Below are 25,934 nucleotides of genomic sequence, written 5' to 3' on the forward strand. Positions count from 1 at the left end.
CGGCAGCTCGCCCTCCCCTCAGAGCCCCCAACCTGCACGCCTTGGAAACACCCAGAGCAAACACGTTTCCAGGGGATTTTCGAGTTAGGGGGCGGATAGAATGTCGGGAAGCTCAGCCTCTTCCCGGACAAGGGGACCGGCCAGGACAAGTTCCCTGTAGACCTTGAGACCAAAAGGCGGCATGGACTGCCTGTATGGCTCCAGATAGATAGGTGACTGTCCCCATGACAGCGACTCACACTCTGGCCTCGAGTGCCAAGCTGTCCCAAGCAACAGTTTCTCCCCTTGGGCAAGTGTCAGGAAAAAGGCAAACATCGGGATAAAACCCTTTTCTAGTGCCCCTGCCTCCCAGAGTGTGTAAGCCCGGAGAGCAGGGGGGAGAGCACGGGGGAGAGCAGGCGGTGTTGTCCCACTCTGCACCCCCACCTGACACACTTCTTGAGGATCAGTCACCGCACACCCAGCCCATCTCTTCTGCAGTCAGAAGACGACCTCCCACCTCTAACACTCCTCCCAGGAGGAGGCAAGCTGGGCTTGGTCAGCGGCCGGCTGTGAGCTGTGAGGTGGAGGTGAAATGGTGGAATCAACATGTGTGTTTAACACCAGACCTCCTGCAGGTTCCTCGTGGATTTCTGGGAGAACACGGGCCCCAGCAGGCTTTGGGGGTTCCCTTCTGCACTTCGTTTTTCCCTGGCTGCAGTGGCGCAGTCCGCACCCGGCATTCTGGGAAGTGTGACAAGGCTGGAGTGGAGACCCCCGATGGCTCTTCCGCTGCCTCCGCCCCGCACCCGACTGCTCTCCACTCTCGGGCAACTTTTGCTCTCAGCCAAGGGATTGCGCAAACTTCCTGCTCACTGTCCTTCAGAAGCCCTGGGGGGGGGGGGGGTGCGGGAACGACCCGGACACACCCCAGGCCAGAAGCACTCCTGACCCTCCAACTAGGGACGCCCTCTCCTGCCAGGTCCACATCCCGACCCCACGGAACTCGCGGACCCGCCGGCGGCGCCCTCCGGAGGCCGCGAGGGCGCAGCAGCTCCCCCAACTGGCCGCTGGAACTGCACGCTGGAACACACTGTCTCGCCAGCCCGCGGAGGTGCTAAACTTCACACTCTGCGCAGGGCTCCCCAGCGGTGTCCGCAAGGCCTCGACTTGGCTGCCTGTCCGGGACCTGCGGACGCGAATTCATGAGGAATGAGTGACTCCCAATCATTCCATTCACCTCCCCTTCGCGCTCAGCGCTCTTCCCCCAAGCAGTGCCAACCTCTACTCTACCCTCTCCTTCTTTCCCAGGATCCCAAGGCAGGCCTCCCAGGTCTCCACGAAGTTCCCTCCGTTCCCCAGGCAGACCCGGACATGCCCTGAACCCTCTGTCTGTCCTCTCCGCCTCTTGTCCTTCTTGGCGCTGGGGGCTGCTACAATCAGGACATCCCGACCCCGCCTTGCCAATAAGCGGATCAAGAATAAAATGGGAGCCGCTCAGGACCCAGGTGGGATCAGACTCGGAGTCCCTTTCTGGTGAGGTTCTTGAGCGCCAGGGCTCCAGGGTCAGCTATTCCTCTGTCCTCTTCAACGTCTCTTTGCACTCAATCCTCAGTCTTCTCCCCGCCCTTTCTCGTCTTCCTATATGCCTTCGGCCTCGATGGGCGGGGCTACGGGGCGAAGAGGGTGGGAATGCGAGTTGCCCCCGCCCCGATTCCGCCCCCTGCCGGCCGTTCCCTGTGCCTCCGGAGCCGCCCATGACGCAATTTAGAGCAACCATAAACTGCGGTGGATGCTTCCGTGGCCCCCAGCAGGGGTCCCCGAGACGAACACACTGAGAATGAGCCGCCGGGGTGCAGAAGGCCCAGGGCCGAGATTCTGGCTAGGATCGTCGTGATCCAGCTGGCCACCCCCGCCGCCCCAGGCCGACACACCTCTTCTATCCGGCCCCCGCTCCCTCTCTCCAGCTCCCTCTCCCAGCTTGCAGATCCCTCCCCTGCACCTCCCCGGCCTCCTCTCCCCGGCCCCCTCCCGCGCCCTTCCTCCTCCCCGACGCCCAGGCCCGGGGCCTCCGGTAGGCCAGGCTGCGCCAATCCGCGCCACGGCCCGCCCCCTGACGCCGAGCTGGCCCTGTGAGGCCCCGCCCGCTGACGTCCGGGATTTGCATGAGTTCTTGTGCAGCCGCGGCCCGGGCTCAGTTGTCTGAGCGAGCGCGAGCCGGGAGCCGGGAGGGCGCGGGCAGCGGCTACCAGCCGGGCTTTGCGGGGCGAGCGGTGGTGGAGGCGGCGCAGGCAGCAAGGGCGACAGGGCCCCTCGATCAGGCGGCAGTTGGGCACCGGCGGGAGCCAGCAGCGTCTGCAGCCTTGCCGGCCCCGGCGCCCCGGCGCGCTCCGGCTCGGCCATGGAGCTGCCAGCTGTTGGCGAGCACGTCTTCGCGGTGGAGAGCATCGAGAAGAAGCGGATCCGCAAGGTAGGGCGGCGCGGGGGCGGCGGCGCAGCGGCGCGGGAGCGGCGGCCGGAGCACCCGCGAGAGGCGGGGAGGGGGTGGGGAGGCTGCGGGCCGGAGCCGGGGATCCCGCGGAAGCTGATGGAGTGCTGTCTCTTCCCCCTCAGGGCAGAGTGGAGTATCTGGTGAAATGGAGAGGCTGGTCCCCCAAGTAAGTAGCGGCGGGGGCGGGGGCCGGGGTGTCGAGGCGCGGGGCGCCGGGCTGCCGGACCCGCCGAGCTGGTGGGGTGGTGGGGGAGCGGACGGGAGGCGGGGTGGAGGTGGGGTGGAGGAGGAGGGGGTGGGGAAGTCGGTGGCAGGCACTGGGAAGCCTAGCCGAGCCCGAGCCCGGCGCCCTGTGTTGTGCTCCACTCTCCGGGAAATGCCATCACTAATTTATGCACTAAAAGGAGCCGGAGGAGCTGGAGAGACGCGGGGCCGAGCCGGGGAGGCCGGCGGAGGGAGGGAGGGCGCAGGCACTGACTGATGTGCAGCAGAAAATGGCTCCTTTCCCCTTTCCCTCCACCGAACGGCTCCATATTGCAAAACCAAAAAAAAAAAAAAAAAAAATTAAAAGCAACGAAAATGCAATTGTGTGCCTCCTCGCTCCTAGTGGTGCAGGGAGGGGAAGAAAAAAGGCAGAAAATGTTGGGAACTGTCACTGCAGAGCTTTTGGTGGGGAATTTTTTTCTTTAATTTGAAATGCGAAGGCACCGGATGGAGACACGCGCAGCCACACGCGCGCGCGCGCACACACACACACACACACACACACAGAGGCATATTTTTGTGTTGCAGAGTATTTGGGGTTTGCCTGCCCGTGACAGCGAGCTCCAGGGCCGCGAGGGGGTGTGGGGGACCTCTGGGCTGGCGGTTATCGGATTAGGGGTCAAATGCAGTACGGCTGAAGCCCTCGCGGAAACTCGGGGCTGGGGAGAAGAGGAGGGGGACTCGCGACTTTGCATTTCGGCTGTTTTGCACGCAGGGTTCCTGGTGAGCAAAGTGGCTTTGGAACATGTCTGCAGTAACATGCTTAAAATTCTTGACAACTGCAAAATAAACTGCTAGTTTCATTTTCCTTACCCCTCCCTTTTCTTCCTGCCCTTGTGTGTTTATTTTGACTTGGGAGGGGGCAGTGTATCAGGGATCTTGTCAGGCCTGAAGAAATCTGTCTTCCACATCCACAGCTAAATAGCTTTTGGTTCATGAAGACAGAGTAGGGCCTTATGTCATTCCCCACCTGGAGGCTGCAAAGCTGGCTTGGGTTTTTTTGTTGTTGTGTGTTTTTTTTTTTTTTTTAAGCCATGTCCCCCTCCCTTTTCCCTTGCAAGATATAACACGTGGGAACCGGAGGAGAACATCCTGGATCCCCGGCTGCTGATTGCCTTCCAGAACAGGTGAGCGTCCCCCAAGCTACCATCGCCTGTCTCCATGACCGTATATGGGAATAGGAAAGTGGGCCATGCCAGTATGGGAAAGAGGGAAAGGGGGAACCCACCCCACAACGGGTCTGGACTGGCAAGGCTGTGGCCTCGGCTCTTCTAACCAATGTCCTTGGAGGTTGCTGCAGCTTGGGAGTGGGGGCAGGGCAGGACTGGGGAAGGTGAGGCATGTGTTTTGGGGAACTGCAAGAAAAGTGTCTGGGTAGCCCTGCAACTGACCTGGAGAACTCCTGTGGCCCTTCTCTGGCGGCAACCTTGGAGCTCCACCCCCAGGTGTTGCTTTCCTGCAGCCACTGGCCGCTTGGCACTGGCACCTCCGGGGGCAGCTCCAAAGGAGCTGGCATTGTGAAACTGCCTGGACGTCATGGAACTGAACTTAACCTGTTGGTGGCTGGAGAAAAGTTGGCAAGGCCTGAAACCTCCCCTCACCCCGTTTCACCCCAGCTGGGGATAGCAGTGTTGCCTGGAGCTCTGTTCCTTTCACATCCCCCACCAGTCTCTTTGGTGGGGCAGGGTGCCTCATCAGGGCAGAGGAGGTTGGCCCAAGGGCATGGGATGGACTCCGATGGTGGTGGAGAGGTGTCCTCTTGGGGGCGGGGGGCGGGGGGAGGCTCATTCTTCTGCCCACAGATGCTTGTCACTTTGCAGCTGCTGCAGCTGGATTCGCTGCCAGTGGCTGTGGTTCTGTTTGGGGAGGATAGGGGGAAGGGCTCGAAGGGGAGGAGCAGCAGGAACCTCAGAAGCCTGCTGCCTTCCATCCCTCCTCCCCTTTTATTTTGCATTATTTCCTGTGGTGTATTTGGCGCTAAAACTGTAAACTCTAGACCCTTTGAGCAGGCCACCAGCAGGGAAGTTGCTCTCCCGCGACACAGGGGGGCGCCGGGCAGGGATCCTGCCCGGACTCCACCTGGGAGTTCACCACCCTGTAACCATGTCAGCGGCTGATGCCATGTTGCATAATGGGTCCCTGAAGAATTAAAACGCAGGCTGTTGCAATGCCACGCAACATCGGAGTCAGGCCCCTGCCCCGGCCCCAGGGCATGGCAGAACTCCACTGGGTTAGCCCACGGGCAGTGAGGTGGGAGTGATTAACTAGGGTCACTGGAGATCGGTTGTCTGGCCTGGTAATGGGCTATAGCTTGGGCAGAACTGTAGAGGGGTGCACTCCTTTCCCACAAAGGGCTGGGCAGTGCCTGGGACGTTTGCTCGCAAGCGGGTCACGCTTTGGCCGGCCTGAAAGTAGAAACCTGGCTTACTGTGACTCGTGCCACCACCCATGGGCTTTATTAATAATTGGGAATCGATGCAGCGAGGATCCGGCTCCAACGAGAGGCTGTACTTCTCCGCCCCGCCCCTGCCCCGCCCACTGGCTCAGCGGGGGCGGTGCCCGGCCGGTTCACCAGGTGACAGAGAACCTGGCCAGACCCTGGCCTCTTCGGCCGGCCGTCCCCCGCCCCCAGCCCCTAATTGGCTCATTTGCCGCTGTGTAAACAAGGGCGCAGCCCCTCCCCCTGTTTAGTGCCTGGCCTTTAAGAAAATGAGTCCTCCCTTCTGCCGGCAGCTCTCGTTATCTGAATCTTAATGAGGTCGTTAGCATCCCCTGCTTCTGCCGAGGTCGGCACATACCTCGTTTGGGCTGTTCACAATCCCTGGATCTCTGCGCCCACTCCACTTTACTCCAACAACCCAACCCCCTTCACGGAGACTGGGGGTGATGGTTTAGAGATATCAGATGGGGAAGCTCTTTACCAAGGACCCGACCTAAAGGCGTTGCTGCTGATGGAGGTGCCCAGCCAGCTGCAGAGGGGGTCTTCTGTTTCGAACTCTTTGTCGTCTATGCATCCCTGTTCACTGCCTACCGATGGTCGCAAGGCAGGAGGGTGGGCGTCACTGAAGATTTGGGGAGGTGACCCTGAGGCTGATCCTGCGGCTCTCCATTCCCTCCCCAGGGAACGGCAGGAGCAACTGATGGGATATCGAAAGAGAGGGCCAAAGCCCAAGCCACTGGTGGTGCAGGTAAACACTCGCTGCTAACCCCCACCCTCTTCCCAAGACGTATATGGGAGCTGCCTTCAGGCCAGGAGGGTGGGGGATTCCGCGGGAGCACCCAAATTGCACTTCCTCTGTCCTTGACCTCCTGTGCCCCAGCCCCTATGACACAGCTGCGGACTGTGGGATTTGGGGCACTACTGATGCTCTTGGTTGGCTGGGGTGTACCATCTCCCTCCTCTCACCTCCCCCTCAGGTACCTACCTTTGCCCGTCGCTCCAATGTCCTGACTGGGCTCCAGGACTCTTCTGCTGACAACCGCACCAAGCTGGAGTTGGGCACGCCAGGAAAGGGCCAGGGGCACCAGTACGAGCTCAACAGCAAGAAGCACCACCAGTACCAGCCTCACAGCAAGGAACGGGCAGGCAAGCCCCCGCCACCAGGCAAGAGTGGAAAGTATTACTATCAGCTCAATAGCAAGAAGCACCACCCCTACCAGCCGGACCCCAAGATGTATGACCTGCAGTACCAGGGTGGCCACAAGGAGGCGCCGAGTCCCACCTGCCCAGACCTGGGCGCCAAGAGCCACCCACCGGACAAGTGGGCCCACAGCGCATCAGCCAAGAGCTACCTAGGGGCAGTGAAGCCCCTGGCCGGAGCGGCTGGGGCTCCAGGCAAAGGCTCTGAGAAGGGCCCTCCCAACGGGATGACACCGGCTCCCAAAGAAGCGGTGACAGGCAATGGGATTGGGGGCAAGATGAAGATCGTCAAGAACAAGAACAAGAACGGTCGCATTGTGATCGTCATGAGCAAGTACATGGAGAATGGCATGCAGGCGGTGAAGATCAAGTCTGGCGAGGCAGCAGAGGGCGAAGCACGCTCCCCTAGTCACAAGAAGCGTGCCACCGAGGAGCGCCACCCCCCGGCCGACAGGACTTTTAAAAAGTCGTCCAGTGGTGCCGAGGAAAAGAAGGCGGACCTGCCCTTCAAGAGGAGGGAAGAGGAGGCACCAGGGCCTGGGGACCCGCAGCCCCAGGACACCAGCTCCCGCAAGCTCTCCCCAACCAAGGAAGCCTTTGGAGAGCAGCCCCTGCAGCTCACCACCAAGCCGGACCTGCTCACCTGGGACACGACCCGAAGTCCGCACCCACCCACCCACCACCACCATCACCACCACCACCACCACCACCACCACGCTGTGGGCCTCAATCTCTCCCATGCGCGCAAGCGCTGCCTCTCGGAGACCCACGGTGAGCGTGAGCCCTGCAAGAAGCGGCTGACCGCGCGCAGCATCAGCACGCCCACCTGCCTGGGGGGCAGCCCTGCCGCGGAGCGCCCCGCTGATGTGCCGCCGGCAGCCACACTCCCGCAGCCAGAGGTCATCCTGCTGGACTCGGACCTGGACGAGCCCATAGACTTGCGTTGCGTCAAGACGCGTAACGAGGCTGGGGAACCACCCAGCTCCCTCCAGGTGAAGCCCGAGGTGCCCTCCACCACAGCAGCACCGGCAGTGCTGGCGACAGCGACAGCCACAGCGGCAGAGAAGCCTCCCGCCGAGGCCCAGGACGAGCCTGCAGAGCCGCTGAGCGAGTTCAAGCCCTTCTTTGGAAATATAATTATCACTGACGTCACCGCGAACTGCCTCACCGTCACGTTCAAAGAATACGTGACCGTGTAGCTGCAGGACGTCTGCAAGGGACGCGTTTCCGCACGTGCACGGGGGCCTAGCCCTGGCCGCCTCAGGAGGGCTCCCCTCTGGGCTGCAGGAGGTGCCAGTGGCCCCAACTTGAGGACACCCAAGCGTCCACGTCCCCCTGCACGGCTGTGGGATCCCTGTGGAGGCGCCTCCAATGGCCTGTCTCCTTCCACGCGGTGCCTGCGGTCTCGCCGCCGCCACTTGTCCCTTCCCCACTCGAGACGAGAGCCGCGCCCTCCCCATGGACCTCCGGAACTGACAGGGCAGCCGCGCAGCGGTTTCAGAGTTATAGTATTATATTTTAACCGTGCTAACTTGTCAAGTGCTGACTCTACTCCCGTTTGTACGTGGTGTTATTATTGAAATGTATTGTTTGAGCTCAAAAGGCCCGACCACCCCCATTCGGGCTGATATATATATATTTATTTGTAGGTATTTATATATTGAAATATAAAAACCTAGATTTATGGAGTTTCCCCTAGATCATGTTATATTCTATATCAGACAAACTATTTTCTGTTGACCTTTCTTACCCTTCATTCAGTATTTCTGTTGATTTCATTTCCTCCCTCCAGGAACTGCAATACCAGGAACCTTGGTATATATTTTTTGATACTGTACACATGGATGTGTTGTTTCTATGTGCAAAAAAAAAAAAAAAAGTTTGTTAAAAGGCTAAACGAGCTCTCTAGAACCTGCTGCTACTAGAAATGTCTAAACTATAAGCTTCCAATTATTACCTGCTTGAATGTAAATATTAAATGGAGATGTTGAAGGTGCATTTTTGTAGTTTTGAGGGGATGTCCAAGGTTGGGGGAGGCGGCTGGGCCTTAGTCTGGGAAGGAAACTGTCCAGTCCTGCGCTAAACCTTGAACTATCAGAACGGAGGCCCAGGATCCTGACCCCATTCCTGGGGAAGCAGGCGCCCAGCTGGAAAGGGGAATTCCTGCTGGGGCAAGCCAGAGCTATCCCTGTTCCCAGGACTTTCTGGCCTGCGGTTCCCCAGGAGCTGAGTAGCAGAGGAGGGGATGCAGCGGTGAGCCGCACGGGTGGGGCCAGCCCCTGTGCCATGCCTGCGGGCAACTGTTGACCTTTGTCCCCCAGAAACCCCTGGGGCGCCACACGCAGCCGCAGGCCCGGACCGGCCAGCGATATTGTCCCTTAGTCCTCCCCACTGGTAGGGCAGGTTTCGCGGGGAGGGAGCCTTACCCTCTCACTTCACTGGCATGGTCCACCACACCGAGGAAGCCGCTGAGACTTCCTCTGCCAGGCTCTGTCCCCAAACCACCAGGCCAGAGCCCCGACTGGAGACGAGCGCTGCCTCGGAGGGGGCGGGGGGCTTCCTGCGGGATGGATGGGGGGTTGGTCGGGGACCGGGCGAGCAGGGCCTGCCACCCCAGTGCCTTAGTGAGCAGAGTGAGCTGACACTCGCCGCCCATCCCCCTTGGGTGGCATGGCCGAGGCGCTTGACGTCGCGAGGGAGGAAGGGGTTAAGGGCCCTGAGGGGGCGAAGGGTGCGGCTCGGCTGGCCGGGAAGCCGCGACCCGGGAATGCGGCGGTGGTGGCCGATTTTCTGCAGACACAGCGATCTTACTCCTGGTCGGGATGCCCGGCCAGGCCAGGGACCGGGGGGCCTGGTGGGCGAGGGGCTGCTCCGGGCCTCCAAGAAACCCCCGTCCCCCCTAGGACCGAGCGGGTGCGGGGAACGACGGCTGAAGAAAAGGTGCTTCCGAATGCAGGGTGGGGAGCGAGGTGGTAGAGAGGCAGAGTTGGGAAGGCAGGGGAGGAGATGGAGAGGAAGGCTGGGAGGGCGGGAGCCTGGATGCGCATAGAGTGGCCAGTGTTGGCTGCAGGCCACCAGCTAGGGGTGGGGGAGGGGTGCCCAGAGGGGGAGGGGAGGAGGGAAGGGAAGCGCTTAAAAAAAAAAAAAACCCTCAGGAGTTTCTAGCCCTGGCTTTTGTGGATTGTTCCTCCCACCACCCCCATCACCCCAAGCCCCCTTTGGAGTGAGTTAAACACCCCTCCCCCTCTGTGTAATGAACGCCCTTTGCCACCCTGCGAGTGGAGGAGGGCGATCGGTTGCTGGCAAACTGCCTGCTCCACACTAGAATTGGGCCTGTCCTTCACTGGCTGGTACACAAAGGCCCATGCCAGGCAGGGACCTCGACTCCCTGTTCTTCAGCGGAGGAGAACTGAAACCTCCAGAATGTGAGGCAGCCCCTGTGCAAGTCTGCACAGTCGCCCTGGGGAGTGAGCCTGGCCCTGGGGGTGGCCTGTGCTGGACGAGGCATAGGGGAGGGGAGGTGGAGGATGGCACCTCCTGAGGGCAGGGAAAACAGCAGTTCTCCACCACGCCTGAAAAGAAGGCCTACTAGTGGCCTGAGACCTGGAAACCAGCCTGGTAGCAGGGCCTTTGGGGGTGGTCCTGGGCAGAGCCTGGAGTTGGAGGTCAGGCCACAGACAATGCAGCAGAGGCCATGCATCATCCAGAGCAGCTGCTGAGGTGGGGGTGAGCAGCCTGCTGCCCTAGAACACCCCCTCCCAAAAGAGACAGGAGCTGTGGTTTGACTGAGGTCCTCAGATATGTCAGGCGACATTTGAACATCTTGCCCTGTTCATTCCTCCTGGGCACTGAGCTTCCCCATGGCATGAGTCTGAGGTCCTGATGGACAGACAGCTTGTCCAGGGTACAGAAATAAGGTCATGGGCCCCAGCACTGGGACAAGAGAGTATGTCTTCCAAGGGCCTTTGAGATGGGAGGATCCACAAGCCCCAGCTCTCCTGGGTGTAGACGGCTCATGCTGGGCACTTCACAAGCAAAGGGTCATAAACCCTGTCTTTGAGCCCAAGTTCAGGTAAGAGAAGAAAGGCAGTGAGTACATGTCTTAACCCTGCACATTGGAACCCACATTTCTTTGTTTTTTCTCCAAATGACCTTGATTTGGGGCTGAGCCTCTGGCATAGAGTCTACAGCTGCCCTAGTACAAATGTACCCACCCTCCAGAGCCAGCCCCTCCAGCACCAGCCTATCCCTGATGGCAGCTCTAGGCTCCTTACAGCCTGCCCCCTCTCCAGCTGGCTTTCAAAAGAGCCATTTAGCCTTTCAGTGTCATTCCAATCCTGGACACCCCTGGAGGTGAGTTGAGTGGAGATCCACAATCCAGGGTGCTTTGTATACACTAAGCAAATACAAACTTGGGATGCCCAGTTAAGTTGGACTTTCAAATGTATAATCATGATTTTTAGTATATGTAAGTCCCATAACATATTTGAGACATACTTCTACTAAAAAAAAGGAAAAGAATACATTGTTTAGGTGAAGTTCAAAGGTAGCCAGACATCCTGAATTTTGTCTTGAGACTCTGTTTTATTCCTGAATTGTCAGTCCCTGCCCACTGGGACATTTTAGTCCAACAGAAGAGAGAGGACATAGAAAGCTGAAAACCACCTACCTCTAAGTGTGGCTATGTAGTCAAATAAAATACAGCAGTCGCTGGGTGACCGGGAGCACTGACCTGTGATTTAGTGTTGGGTGGAATTGGAGTTCTCTGGGCATGTGACACATTGAGACAAAGAGGTGGGGGGAGGCCAGAATGGACTCTGTCTTTTAGCATACTTTGGGCTCCCAAATTGAATCTCCTCTCCACTCCCAGTTACACCAAACAGGAAACTTCTAGAACATACAAGGAAGACATCTGGTTGTGGTGCCCTTTCCAGAAATCTTTATCATTCTTTTTTTTTTTTCTTTCAGAGTCATAGCACTATTTTTTTTTTTAAAGAGAGAGAGAGAATTTTTTTTTTAATATTTATTTTTTAGTTCTCGGCGGACACAACATCTTTGTTTGTATGTGGTGCTGAGGATCAAACCCGGGCCGCACGCATGCCAGGGGAGAGTGTTACCGCTTGAGCCACATCCCCAGCCCATCTTTATCATTCTTATGCCTGTTTTTTTGGTTGCCTTGAAAACAGTCAAGATGAACCAAGTCAGGAGATACCCTGGAGCCCTTCTGGAAAACTCCCTACATAAACACACAGGTTATTATTATTATTATTATTTTTAATTAAACATCACAAGTCAGATGCAAATGTCTTCCAAGGACTTCTGGCCTTCAGCCTTGGCTAGACCAAGGGACAGATGCACAGTGGTGTTTACCTCCAAATGACCATCCTGGTCACCACCCTTCTCTGCCCCGTCCTTGCTGGGTGGATTGTCTATGTCCCTGGGACCTCAGCCTCGGCCTCTCCTTGAATGGCTAGGCATGGCTTGGAGACAGGACAGCCTACACTGGAACAAAACCAGATCCTCATGCTTTTTGAAACCAGCTTATTCTGTGATCCTGTGTTCTGTTTGCTGCTCTTCTGAGAAGGTGAGGACTGAGGAGGAGATCCCTGGAAGGCTGTTATTCTTGGATACAAGTGCCTACTTCCTGTGGCCTCTGGTTCAGAAACCCACCCCTCCCCCACACTTCCCTCTCCTTGAGTCTTCCCTTGGCAGCTAATGATGATAGTTAACATTGATTGAGTGCGTATTATGTGCCAGGCACTTTAGGGGAATTATCTCATTTAATTCTCTCAGCTTCAGGAGGCAGGTTCTCTTGGTGGCAAAGTGAAGGTGTGATGGCTAACCCTGCCCCAGGTCAAAGACAAGTTAAAGGGGAGATAGGAGTCCACGGTTAGCAATGTCTGTCTCCAGGGGACCTGCTCTCAGTTTCCAGGATTTGGTGGGGGTGGGCCCTCCAGAGGCTGCTCTAAATCCTCAAAGCCACTACAGGGGCCTGCCCTGAGGAATTGCTGCAGTACTTTCGGATCCACCCCACTTGTCCCCACTCCTGGCTGTCAGTCAGTGGCACACTGCAGCACACTTAGGTGTGGGGGCTGTGATTCCCCCTGGCCTGACCCTGAGCTCCTGGGAGGGCAGGGGTGTGTTGGGGGCATCTTTGCCCTCCTAGAGCTGTGCACAGTCCCTCAGTAGAGACCTCGGGATCTGATATCTTGTGTGCACATCTGTGCATCTGTGTACCAAGTAGGTGGTGTGTGTGTGTGTGTGTGTGTGTGTGTGTGTGTGTGCAGGGCTTTCCGGCTCCAGCACTCAGGCATCATCCACCAACCAGGGGCCTGGGACTGCCCCAGGATCCCAGTGTTCAGGTGGCTGAGCTCCCTGAGACCAGGAGGCTGTTCTCCCCTACAAGGGCAGAGAGCAAACATGTGGCTCAGCTGATCTGGGGTCACCCCTCATTCCTCACCTGATCTGTTTGTGGGAATTTCAAGAGACTCCAGGTAATTCTGCAGTAATTGGATGGAGGGAAACGGACCCTAAGGATAATCCTGGTGTTAGGAATCCCTCTGTCCCTCTGTCTAGGAAGACAGAATTTCTGTGTTTAGCAGGTGAAATGTATTCCACAATTCCTGATGGGAGGGCACTACCTCAGCCCCCAGACACAGTTTTCCTGTGTGGCTTAAGATGGGAGAGATGCTGGCATGCATGTGGTCCAACACACACAGACACACACACACACACACACTTTTATTCTTGGATTTGGTCTTGACACGAGCTGTGTGGATAGCCAGACACAGGGAAGAGCCCACTCAGTATGGGCTGTGATTACTTCTCTTGTCTGCAGGTTTTCAAATCTAGGCAGGGGCAGAGGGCTGATGAAAGAAAGGATATTCCCGGCGTGTGTCTCTGTGTGTGCATTTAGGGCTGCCACTGCCTGGGCTGGTGGGAACACCCCTCACTTACTGCCTGAGTGAAGTACCAAGAATTTAATATTGCCAATAACTGGCCACAGATCCTTTCAGCCTACACCAGGTGTCCTGTAAACCTCCCAGGATTTCCTCCCTTTCCTGTTTCATCTGAGAAATTCTTCACTAATTCCATGGTATCTGGTTTCTCATTGTTTCTCTCTGCCTTAGACAGCCTGCTGGGGTAGGTTTTGGAAAGGTGTGCTTATGTTCGGGGGGGGGGGGGGGGGGGGGGGGGCCTTCCAAAGTGACACTGGCTACATACTCACTCCTGTCACCATCCAAAGAAACCTCTTCAAAGTGTCTGCATGGCCCTCAGAGACCCTGTTGGTCACAGCATCCTGGGGAAATGAGCAAAAACCTATCCCACCGTCTGATAATGGTCTTGGGAGGTTCTTGCACTCTGGCAAAGCTCTTCCAAACCCAGAAGAGCAGGACAATCACGGATACATTGCTGTGATTAAGTGAAGGTCACAAAATAATGGTGTGCCATCCATGCTTTGTTAGGATGTGGGCTGTTGGGAGTTGAAGGGACAATGCAGGCTGTGGGAGGAGGTCTGGAGGACAGCTCTTCTCCTCTGAGTCCCTGGAGGAGGTGGGGTTACCTAGGAAAGTTGGGGGTGGGGAGAAAAGAGATCGGCCAGCAGAATCCTTCCTATGGACAGCAGAAGAGAGAAACCTGATGGCCATTTCCTGCTTTGTTTATAGTCTCCCCAAACCTCCCAGCAGCTCAGGGAGGGAGAGGAAGGAGCCAGCGGTGCAGGCGGAGGCTCCCTCAGCCTTTCATGCGTCTTCCCACCGTCTCCTCTCCTGGCACTGAAAATTATTTATGTTTGCAAATTGCTTTTGACTCACATGAGTTATTCCTCTTGCCTGCCAACAGGTCTGGGGATGGGAGTTATCGAGCTGCAAGCTGAGAATCCAAGGGAGACAGATGAAGGAGCAGCGGAGTGGAAGTCACGAGCCTCAGGAATCGGTCCCTGCCCTGCCGCTGCTCTGGCCATTACCATCCCTGCCTGGGCCTGGGGCTGCTCATCTGCAAAACCAGAAGGCTCTCCCTGCTTCATGGCCCTCACGTCCCCAGTGCCTGTGTCATTCAAAGAGGCACAACAGAGGTTGGCACTGCCTCCTGGCTGCTCCCAAGCCTGCACCCCGCAAACCCTGCTGCCAAGGAGCTGGGGGCTGGTGATGGGCTGCCCAGCCCTGGTCCAGCAGGAAGAATGCCCAGAGTGGCCAGGGTTTTTGCTCCTCTTCTTTGTCTTCTCCTTCAGGTGGCCCTCGCTGATGCCTCATTCCGTAGATGAAAACCAATGTCTGTGGAGGAACCGGAAGGGCGGAAAGTCCCTGGGCTGGTCCCTGGAGAGAAACACACACAAACACAGGAGGGCGGATGGAGCCACCTGTGCCTCTGTGGGGAGAGGGTTGGCCCTTGGTGGTGGCATCCTGGGCTCCTGGAAGTTCAGTGGGAAGGGCGTTATGGGGTTTCTATCCCAAGTCCTATGCTGTACAGACAGGAAAACTGAGCCCCCCAAAAGCAAAGCCACATCAAGGTGGATGACTGACGCCATGCAGCAGGCTATTCTCTGTGCATGAGTGGGCACCTGGGTCCCAGCCAGGAGCAGTGCTTACAGGGCGCCCACCATAAAATTGGCTCTATTAGTAGGAGAGATGACCATATAATTCAGAGTCCCATGCCATGGGCGAGAGCGAGTGGCCACGTGTGGCTGGTGGAGGGCCCTGGTCTGGCTTCTATTCTCTTGACTGTGGTTTGGGGCCCACTCCAGGGAGCAGACGTGAGGGTCTGGGCTGCCTCCAATCCACTGACCACCAAGTGGAAACGAAGGCCCCTGTGGGTCCAGCTCTCTGAGGTGGCGAAAAACCTGCTGACCTCAGAGCTTTGTGCTGGCTCCACCTTGGCAGAAAGACAGTATTTGCTCAGCTCTGGCCAAGCCACAGTGAGCCTCAGCTGTGAGTCTAGAGGGGAGTTTGGGGTCTGTGCACCCTCCCGAGGGAGAGGGCTTATGGGTGGGATGGAAGGTGCTGGAGAAGGCGGACAGGAGCTTTCCTGCACAGTGCCTTTCCCCTGAAGCCTGGGCCTAGGGATGAGGTCCTGGTGTGGGAGACCCCGCTAGGGCAGAGGTGGTGCTCTCAAGGTCATGTCCTCAGGGGACACCCTTCTGATGTCTCTTTGGCACCTTCCAGGAGAGGAATCGTGCCAGGGTGCATCTGGTAGGACAGCTACCTGTGGGTTAGCTGCAGGGGGGCCCAGGGGCTCTTGCACTTGGGGGCAATTCAGTGATTTAGAGAGAGAGTCGGAAGGGGTCAGATGAGACCCCAAAGAAGGGAGGAGGCAGAGGACAGGGACAAGGAAGGGAGTGTGATCTAACAGAGACAGAAGAGCAGGTGAGGAGAGAGACCAAAACAGATAGGGCAGGAGATAGCCAAACCCGACTGGAAGAAATGGAGGATTAAACACTCAGAGCCTGGCGCAGTGGCACACCTGTAATACTAGTGGTTCAGGAGGTTAAGGCAGGAGGAGAGTGAGTTCAAAGCCAGCCTCAGCAATGGCGAAGGTCTTAGCAACTCAGTAAGACCCTTCCTCTAAATAAAATATAAAAAGGAGCTGGGGGTGTGGCTTGGTGGTTAAGCCCCTGGGTTCAATTCCTGGTTCCCTCCCCTCCAAAAAAAAGAAAGAAAGAAAGAAAGAAAAAGTTGGAAGAGATCAAAGCAAACATTACCACTGTAGGACTGTAGGGCCTCACTGACGTCCTGGGACTCCTGATACCATGCACTGAAAAGAAGATAATGGCCCCGCAATGGGATTCCTGCCAAAAATGCAGAGCCGGATGCAGAGTATGGCAGCACATGTCTGTAATCCCAGCAACTCAGAGGTTGAGGCCAGGGAAGCAGGGCTCAGGGTGTAGCTCAGTAGTAGAGTCCCTATACCAAAAATACCCAGTGCAAAACAAAACAAAATGCAGAGCCTGAGGTGACCATGAAGAAATGTCAAAGGTGTGCTCTTCAAATGTCAAGGAACACAGAAGGAGGCTGAGAATCTGCCCCTGTGTCAAGGCGTCTAGAGAGAAGATGCTGGGTACCATTCATCACCCTGGGTTGACTCTTGGAACAGGGGTGGGGGGCTAGTTATGAGGAGCATTATTGAGGAAATGGGCAAAACCTCTAAAAGTGCTGTGGGTGAGAAAACCGCATTGGATGGACGTAGAAGGCCTGATCCTGAGAACTGTACTGTGTGTAAGAAGGTATTTGTTCCTGGGACAACAGTTTCCTAAAGTATTTATGTGTGAAAGGGAACAAGATCTCCAACTTACTCTGAAGTAGTTCAGGAAAAACAGTATGGGGAAAACATATAGAGAGAATGATGATACGGACAGGGCCAGTGTAAACCACCGCAGACTCTAAAGAGCACATGCAAGTGTCCTTATCAACCCTGCAACTTTTCTATAAATTGGCAAAAAAAAAAAAAAAAAAATGCTGAATTGGGATTTTAAAAGAGGTCCTTGGAGCTGCCCTGTGGGGTTGGAGTCAGGTGCCAGCCCTGGAGCCTCCTGGATGGATCTGGGAAGGACCTCAAGAGCCTGCTCAGGTGGGCAAAGCCCGGAGCCTAGAACTCTGGCAGTTGTGCATAGGTGGGTTCAGCTGAACAGCACTGTGCACACTCGCAAACTCTAATCTGCACTCTGACACAGAGGAATGGGGGTCCCAGAGGGTGGGGGCAAAGGAGCCCTGACTACCCCCTCTTAGCCTGTCCCTCCCACCACCACACCAGAAGCCCAGTCTTACTCTTTTGCCAAGGAAGGCTGTGGCAGGAAACCCAAGGACTGGTGAGCTGGGCAAGCCTGGCTGCATGTTCTCGCTTCTCTGCCCTTACCAGTTCTGTGCCCTGGGGCCAGTGGGGGTGGCCCCAGAGCTCCCCTCCTTCAGCCTCCACCCTGCCTTTTTTTGGTACTGTGCATTGAACTCAGGGGCTCCCCACCACTGAGCTACATGCCCAGCCATCTTTATTCATTTATTTACCTTTTTAGATAGGGTCTCACTTAGTTGCCCAGGCTGGCTTCAAACTTGTGATCCTCCTGCCTCAGTCTCCCAAGTTGCTAGGACAACAGGCATGCGCCACTGCCTGCGCCTGGCTCATTCTTGCTGTCTTCTCCACACTAACTGTTGAGAGAAGCCACCCCTGACCATTTGTCCAGAGCAAACTCTTACTACCCTGTTTTTCTTTAGGAGCCAGAGTCAACTGAAATGATCTTGTCTACTTCCCCGCTTCCCCGGCAGAAAGTCAGCACGAAGAGAACAAGTCCTCGGGGTGCTGCTCAGCAGCCGGAACTTGATGGGTGATCCAGAGGCACTTGATGATGGAGGGAAAGGAGAGAGGGAGGAAGGGGAAGGCGGGAGGAGAAAGGGAGGAACTCACTGACTCCCTCACCAGTAAATGGAGACGATAATTCCCAGGGCAGAGCCCCATGGAGGTGGGCTGAAGAACACTCCACGGAGGTAGCGTGGGCCAGGAGTGGTGGGCGGTGAGGGGCAGCCAGGACCACGATGGCCAAGCCTGCCTCAGCCCTTTCCAGGGCTGGCGCAGCCAGCAGCTCCCTGCTCGGCGGTTCAGTCATTAATCTGGCTACCCGGCGGTCATTTTTACCTCATCTGGGAAGGATAGATTAGAGAGTGTGAACCGTTCTGTTGTGATGGGGATGAGTGTGGTGCCCAGAGATACTCAGTCACACACCTGTGAAGGAATTCTAAAACCCAGCAGCCCTGGCCTGCAGCTCTCCCTCCTCAGGCTGATGGAGGGCCTCTCTCTTCTCTGCCTGCCCCCTGGAATGGGAAGAGCAAGGTGAACAGGCACAGTGGGGGAGCTGCCAGGCCAGCTCAGGTGCTGAGGGGCAAAGGTCACTCCCGGTGGTTTGGGTCAGGGTGGATCACAGTTTGGTTTGTCCCTGGTACGTGTAGCACTTTGGAATCACTGGACAGTTCCCCTTCTGGGCCTGCCCTTGGTCTCCTGGGGAGCTGGTATTAGGAGGGCTGCAGCACACCAAGCTTGCTAGAGGGGACATCTCCAATGAAACTGGTCCCTTCCCCAACTCAATTATGACCCAAGGGGAAAAGCCTATTGAAACTCCACCCAGGGATTCACCAGAGGTGCAGGAGAGAGACTGCGAGACAAGGCTCACTCAGTCCCTGCACCGCCCTCCACTGCCGACAGGGTCGGAAGGTCTAAAGCCACACGTAGGTCACATGCTAGCCATTTTCACCCACCAACTCTTGGGTGTCAGCCAGTAAGAACCATTATCAACACTGGAAACACCAGAGGTGGTCTGGGCTTCTCTGCCCACTGCCACATGGGATTCAGCAGGGTCCCCTGCAGGCGAATCACCTCTTTGTGTGGCCCATCCTTGTGCAGCAGGTGTGGAATTGTCATGCTGAGTAGGTTGCTGACAAAGGAAGACAGTGACTTGTGTCCTGATTTCCTGTCCTCAAGATGACAGTGGCCAATGGACCCACAAATACTGCTTTCCAGGGACGCCCTTCCCGCACCTGGCAGGCTCGGGGGCCTGGTGGTGGGTTCTGCTGCTGCAAGAAAACCGGTGTGGAAGAGCTGTCCTCTCCTCTGCACATCGCAGAATGAGGGTGCCCCCCTCAGCAGCCACCACACGATGATTCTCATCCTTCATCAGTCCCCAGGGCCAGACTTTGGTGCAAAAGAGCTCTGAATCGGCAGGGGGCGGGGTCAGATCCCCAGTTCACCTCACAAGGGTGAAGAGCTTCTGCCAAGCAACTGGAATGTGTCCAGGACTCCAGACCAAGGCTGTGCACTGGGATTCCCTGCAGGGACCCCTGGCCTGCCTCCCCACTCAGGGCACCTCTCTCCCTCAGAGACTGCCGGACCAAAGGCCCCCCTCTCACCGGCTGGGGCTCCTTTCCCAGCACAGCCAGGCACAAGGTGTGGGAGGCCTGGGTAAATATTGATTGAATGAATGAGTTCTGTTGACAAGGTCTCTGTCCCAGCGGCTGCCTCAGGAAAGAGGAGAAACCCTGGGTATCCTGACCACCGGAGGCTGATCTGGCCGGGCTCCGGCACACGGCTGCTCAGGGGCCGTCCATCCTGCCTTTGGTGGGTCTCATTTTCCTCCTGCTCTCTCTCTCCATGTCTATGCCTTGTTGTTGAGCTTGGTCTTTATTCTTTACTCTCCATTCATTTATGAAATCAAGATTGCTTTTGTCACAGCTTGTAGGGTGTTTTGTTCTCTGTCTCTGATGATCACCGTCATCAGCTTGAATTTAGGAGACGCCAGAGTAGCACCAGCCCCTGGGTCTGCACCAATGCCTGGTGTTCCTCTGCCCTCTTCCTCATGCTCAGCCACAAGTGCAGCCTGCTCACTGAGCCAGCCATGGTGCAAGAGTCCTTACAGGCGTTCTCTTGCAATAACTTGAAGTTGTGTGTATCACTACCCCACCCCTGAGGAAATGGATGCTTTGAGAGGTCAAGTAGCTGGTCTGGGGGTTACACAAGCGTGAATGGCGGAGCTGGGCTTTAGGTCCAGGAAACTGGGCTCCTGGCCACAGTGCCATGTCACTGCCATCACGAGTCTGGATGGGAAGAGTGTGCTGGCCAGGCTGCCTCCCTGGCAGAAGGGGTGGCACAGCCACAACCACCTACCATCGGAGGCATCTGCTATGAACCAAGATGAACTCCATGAAGAAAGGGGCTTATAGGACCACAGAGTCACCACAAGGGATGGAGCTTGATGGAGTCTCCGTGAGGCAGGGGAAAGCACTGAGCCTGGTGTTCCATGCTCAGTCCATAGGGCACAGTACGGGGGTCCCCGAGACTCCTCTTGGGGTCCACACTCAGTGTGGATGGTTGAGGCAGGCCAGCCACAGTAAATCTACTGAAGTCCCCGCTGAGACCCAGCCTCCTTGGCTTGTTCCAGAACTGGCTCAGCCTCCCACTCCTGGGGCCTCCCCAGGTGAGTCTAGCTCTAGGGTAGCCTCCGAGAGAGCCTGCTGGTTGCCACATCTGCTCAACAGAACCAGCTACTCCTTCTCTTCAACTCTGAGGTGTTGGGGATTGAATGCACGGTCTCTTGGATGTTAAGCATGTGCCCTATCAATAAGCTGCACCACCGCCCTATTCCTGAGTTTCTTTGCAGCCTTTCCTCTCCCAAAATCACCAGCTGCGGAGAAGGATGTCACTCACTGTCTTCACTTGGTGGTAATTCTATTTCCATAGCTATTCTATGAGTGCTCCAGTTTAGGTCACATCCTGATGGCTAGAGCTGCCAGCCCTGCAAATCCTGAGACAGGAGCCCTAGATGGCCGGACAGCCCCCATCTGGCCTTTCCTCCACCCCCACCCCTGGGCAACCTCTTACATGCACTCAACTGCACCCCATGCTTCCCTTCCTGGCACTTCTCAGGTTGCAATTATCTAATGTGTGTGACTTCTTCAGGAGTCTCCTCTTGTGCCAGCTGTGAGCTTCATGAGGACAGAAGCCAAGTCTGTTTTATTCATTAAAACACCCCTAACTAGTCCTGAGCACTGGCCAACACGGAGAAGGTTCCTAGAAGTCTGCTGGATGAATAGGGAGCGAGGGTGGGTGGGCAGATGGACAGATATTGGAGGAAGGAGTGGAGGAAGTGGGTGGGGCAAAGGTCCACTCTTGCCTACTGTGGCTGCTGCCATGCTGCACTGGAGGGCCTCTTCTTCATACCCTCAATGCAGGGCCTAGCCCAGAGCCAGGAGCAGAGGAAGATCCAGAGCATGATAAGGAAGCACTTCTACAACCTGGGGACACACCACAAGAACAGGGACACTGCTGGGGAAATGGAAGCCCTCTCCCCACACCCTGCTAGGGCTGCACCTGCTCAGTGCCACACAGGTGGTACTTCACCTGCACATTACACAGGCGGGGTAAGCAGAGACCTGGAGAAGCTAAGGCCCAGTGTGTGGACATGCTTCTATTTGGTTTGTTCCTTGGAGATCTCAAAAGTGGAGGCCACCCAGGAGGTGTTCCAGGTCAACCTCCAGCCTAGGCCATTCCCTCCAGGATTTCCCAAGACCTAATGGGCCTGAGAGTCCTTAGGGTCTAACAGGCTCTCCCAGCCCAGGGAGGTCCCAGTTTTTGACTGCTCCTCCTAAACTACCTGGAACCCAACTTCCCTTAAGAGGCATCCCCAGAGCAGGGCTCCAAGCTCCCTGGGTGGCTGTGGTTGACAGAGCCTTGATAGAAGTGACTCTTCCCACCCCTGTCCCTCATCCTGCCATGGCCTTTTCTACCTGGCCTGTACCCTCACCTTGGGCTCCAGTTCAACACCCTCACCCGACACTTTTGGAAGGAGACCAGCCTCTGCCCACTAGGAGTGAGAGAGCCGTGGCATTTCCTTGTTTGTCCCAATATCCCCCCACCCACCTGCTCTTTTAAAACCCTTCACCCTGGCCTAGAAGGAGTAAGCAAGCTGTTAGCCCCTCCTGGGGATGAGAATGGCCTCAAACACTTCTCTCCACCTGCTCCCCAGGTTGAGGGAAGCCGAACTATAAGGCAGCAGGGATAGAAGCCTGGAACCAACCAGAGAACTGGGCTGGCCCCAGAGGACCCGTGCACAACCCTGGGACTGCATGTGAGTGAGAACTGCTCTCCTCTTGACACACCCCCACCACCAAGAAAAGATGAGGTGAGGGAAGGGAGCATGCACCAAGGAGCGCACCAGGCTGCTCCTCTGCTGGACTGACCCTGCAAGACTGGCCCCAGTGGGTCTCAGCCTGGCACCCCATAGACGTGCCCCCCCCAGACTCTGGAGAGCACCGCTCCCCCTGTGCTTGCCGTGGGGGTGGGGGTGGGGTGGGGCTGGCACCAGCAACTCTGGAGTCTGCTTCCAATTCCATCGGTGGAATCCTGGGGGATTCCACCCCTTGGCCAGCACCCACCATCCTGTCTCAACCCATGGCCAGTGGTTGGGTCCTCCCTGCCCTCTAGGGGATTCCCACGGACAGGGGCTCCTGCCCGACCCAGACGCTTTCTTTCAGCAACCCGGAGAATGCTCAAGTTTTTGAAACACATGCAGGAGTGGGCTTCGGGGACACATGCCCACCCTCCCTCTGCCGGCCGACGTCGGGCTGTTTCCCGACACTCCAGCCTGGGGTCTGCTCCAGGCCGGTCCATCCGCATCCTGCAACATCTGCGCCGCCTTGTCACTCCGTTCTGGGTTCAACTCAGAGCGCCAGCCCGAATGTAAGCGCCCCCAGGGCAGCTGGCGCTCTGCGGGTGCCCACAGGACCGAGCGCAGAAGACCGCTCTGGTCATCGTTGCGAGGCGATCCGGGAGGGGCTTACATCGGTTTTCGCTATGGGGATATCGGCGGGGAGTGGCCCTATTGCTCCCATCGTTGGGACGGGAGTGTCGCTTGGACGCCAGCCTTCTGGGCAAATCCATTCAGCGCATGGCAGCCGAGGCGGCAGCCGAGCTGGGTTCACCCCACCCTGGGAGCCGGCCGCCCGCCGCCGAGGCTTGGGAAACGGGCGAAGTGGTCAGACTGGTTTCCGGAACTGGTCTTGGAATCCACGCGGGCTGGCAGGCTTTGGTGGGAAGGACTGAACTCCGCGGCGGTGGTGGAGAGGGCACCCTTGGTGTTTTATTTCCGACCCTCGCAGGCGGCCTGGAGAGTTGAGGGGAAGGCAGGGGTGGGGTTGGGGAAACACAATTTCAGTTGTGGACCAACAGACTGGCCGTCCGCCCCGCCCCCGCCACACCCGTGCCCAGCCCCCGCTGGCCCAGAGCTCAGAATCTTGGCCAAGAGGACTTGGAGGGGTGAAGCACCACCGGGCCTGCTGGGCTTTGATCTTGGGGGTGGAGGTGGGTGGGAAAGAGCTAGTTCTGCCTTAACTGGCCAATGACCTTAGGCCAGTCACCTGCATCTCCTTTTTTTTTTTTTTTTTTTTTTTTTTTTAATCCACCACTGTCCTCTGCAGTAGGAAACTCCTGGGAGCCTAGGTGGAGAGGAGAGGGGCGAACCTGGGTCGGTGGCCTGTGCTTTACCGGAGTTTGGTAGTCCCAAAGGGATGTTGGGAATCCTGGGTGATCCTATCCCATCAGCAGGCACTGGGGGCTTGGAGATAGGAAAATAGAGTCTGGGGGAGTAAATTCTCTACCAAGAGTAGCTTGGCACTTAGCGCTTAGGCTCGCAGGCGCCAGGTTATTGGGTGTTTCAGGGCTGGAGAAGGGGTGCCTCACCCCTCCCACACTCCACAGAGCCTAACTCTTGAGTTCCTGGGCAGGGACGTCGAGGGAAGGGGCTTAAGCGGGCGGGGGTGAGGCGAGAACTCCAGGAAATGGAATGCCAGATTTCTAGGTCTGTAGCGACTGAAGGGCACGGGGTGGGGGTGTGCCTCCAGAGCTGCCCTCGCCCATTTAAGTCTTAAGGATCTTTGTGGATCCTCCGTGAAAAAAAACGGGCGTGAGGTTGTGAGGTTGTCATTACAAGTCGGCGGTGGGGGCTCAGGACTAGTGATCCCCAACCCTATCGGAAGAGAAGAACCCCGAACTAGAACAGTGTGCAGACCTGGTCTCTACCAAGCCAGCAGGACCCCCTTTTATCCACGACCAGGGTGGGCTGGGGCGGGGTCCGTTCTGGCGAGTTGATGCAGAGGGCGATCCCCGTCTCCTCCGGGGCTGGGCGAGTGGCCATCGCCGTGGAGCCCCCTGGGGCGGGGCGCGCAGCCCCCTGGGCGGGCAGGGTAGGGTGCGGGCCCCAGGGTCCCCCAGCGGCCCAGCCGGGGTGGGCTGGCGGGGCCCCGCCGGCCCGGGGCGGCTTTGTCTGCGCGGCTCGGCTCTGGGAAGGCGCCAGCCGGGGTACAAGATGGCGGGGAAAGGGTGGGATCGCGGCGCTCGCCACGCGGAGCCGCGCGCTCTGCCCGCACCGCGGTGGGGGCCAGCACCCGCGCCCCGAGCTCGCCGCCCCGCCACTGTCACTCCTTCGTCCCTTGACCCCGCGCCCGCCGCTCGCCGCCCCTGTCCGCCCTGCGGCGGCCGCCCGCGCCTCGCTGCGCAGAGCCGAGGCCGAGGCAGCTGCAGAAAATGGCTGCCAAAGCGGCGCCAGTCGCCACGCTGCCACGGCGGGGGGAGCGCCGCAGCCCCGCGGCCCGCTCCCTCCCCTCGCCCTGGACTCTCCTCGCTCCCCGACTTTCCCGTGCACCGGGGAGTGGGGGCTGCAGCGGGGGCGAGCGGGAGGGGGAGGGGCGGTTACCTGTGGGCGGAGGGCGCGCGGAGTGGGTGCGCACCGGGTGGGGGCGGCGGGTACAGTGCGGGAAGGGCGTATTCGATGGGTCCTCCACCCCATCCCGCCTGCCCGGTGCCCTTGCGAGGTTCGGGCGCCGGGCTGGGGAAATACTAATGGGCTGTTGACCTCGGTGGCCGCATGCAACCGCACCCTTCTAGATAACATTGCCCCCCGCCCCGGCACTGGAGACAGTGTGGGCACCTCTGATGCGCCCCACAAAAAAAATAAAAATTAAAAAAATAAAAATAAAAAGCTATGTGTGTGCCGACTACAGAACGATCCAAGCCCGGAACTCCGCCGAGAAGATCCGGGTGGATCCTCGGGCGCCATGAACCGCAGCCGCGGCGGCAACTCAGCAGGTGCCGAGCGCCCACCCTCCACTCCGCAGGGAGCGGCTCCCGACCCCCACGTAGACCGGGTGTAGAGCCGCGGTGTCAAGGAGGTGCCCGCTCTAACCCCGCCGCTCCCCAGCCCACGGCCCCAAGCACTCTTCTCCGAGAGCCAAGGGGAACCGATAGCTCCAGGAGGGGTGTGTTGGGCGACCCAGAGACCCGAACCAGGCGTGGGCTCAGGGCACGGCCGGTGGCGCACCAGGGCAGAGAAGGGATTGCCCCAGGAGCTGTAGGACTGAGGTTGCTGAGGAATAAACGAAAAGTGCGACCAAAGGATCCGTGGGTGGGGTCGGGCTCCGGAGTTGCGACCCTTTGGCATAGCCTCACGTATCCGTGGCTCCCTTTTCTCCCAGCCCGAAGGAACCCGGGAGGCGCGGACAGAGAGAGGTGCGTCTGTAGCTTTGGGACGCCCCCCCCCCATGTGCAAGTTTCTCTATCACCCCTCCTGCCAGCCGCGTTCTTGACTCTTCTGGTGATTTCACCAGAATTGACTGGTAATTTCGAATTCCAGGAATAAGAGGACAGGGGGCCAGGGACCAGGAGCCACTGGACAAGAAAATGGGTTTCCAGATTCGGGAGCGGCTTCTGCTGCTGGGCTTTAAAAGTAGAATGGAAGTCCACTTAAGGAAACACGTCCCTGTTGGGTGAGAACTGGGAGGACGTGTGGGTGTGGGGTTCCTCAACCCACCAACAGCTGGACGAAGATGTCTGTGTACCTAAGCACACAGAAACCTGAGGATGGGATTTAATATAAACGACCTCGCTAAATGGGCGTGAGGTGGGCGCGGGCCAGAGAAGGGTTATGTGTCCGGTCGCTAAGAGGCTGCATCCGGGCATCAACGGGTTTCCAGGGTTCGAAGACCTAGATGGCAGAGGTCATGCGCTGGGCACCGACCGGAGCAAACCCTCTGCCCT

General features: G+C 57.7%; 1 protein-coding gene across 2 annotated transcripts; it reads left to right on the forward strand.

The window, feature by feature from the left end:
• The first annotated feature begins 1,663 nt into the window (after positions 1–1,663).
• Positions 1,664–8,370, forward strand: Cbx4 (chromobox 4). 2 transcript variants are annotated; one of them, XM_076870391.2, is made up of 5 exons: positions 1,664–2,449; positions 2,593–2,636; positions 3,796–3,861; positions 5,856–5,922; positions 6,152–8,370. In XM_076870391.2, exons 1-5 carry the CDS (start codon positions 2,381–2,383, stop codon positions 7,571–7,573), a joined length of 1,668 nt encoding a protein of 555 aa, XP_076726506.1. In that variant the 5' UTR covers positions 1,664–2,380; the 3' UTR covers positions 7,574–8,370. The 2 variants fall into 2 exon arrangements, with proteins under 2 accessions (XP_076726506.1, XP_076726507.1); XM_076870392.2 differs by lacking the exons at positions 1,664–2,449; positions 2,593–2,636 and adding an exon at positions 3,012–3,457.
• Positions 8,371–25,934: the final 17,564 nt, after the last annotated feature.

The sequence above is a fragment of the Callospermophilus lateralis genome, chromosome 11 (assembly GCF_048772815.1).
Source record: "Callospermophilus lateralis isolate mCalLat2 chromosome 11, mCalLat2.hap1, whole genome shotgun sequence".
Classification (NCBI taxonomy): Eukaryota; Metazoa; Chordata; class Mammalia; order Rodentia; family Sciuridae; genus Callospermophilus; species Callospermophilus lateralis.

What these genes read in the sequence shown, in the direction of transcription:
- Cbx4 (XM_076870391.2), top strand. Translation starts at nt 2,381, where the DNA reads ATGGAGCTGCCAGCTGTTGGCGAGCACGTCTTCGCGGTGGAGAGCATC. An exon ending in AGAAGAAGCGGATCCGCAAG is followed by an intron (nt 2,450 to 2,592) that starts GTAGGGCGGCGC and finishes CTTCCCCCTCAG; the next exon opens with GGCAGAGTGGAGTATCTGGT. An exon ending in CTGATTGCCTTCCAGAACAG is followed by an intron (nt 3,862 to 5,855) that starts GTGAGCGTCCCC and finishes TTCCCTCCCCAG; the next exon opens with GGAACGGCAGGAGCAACTGA.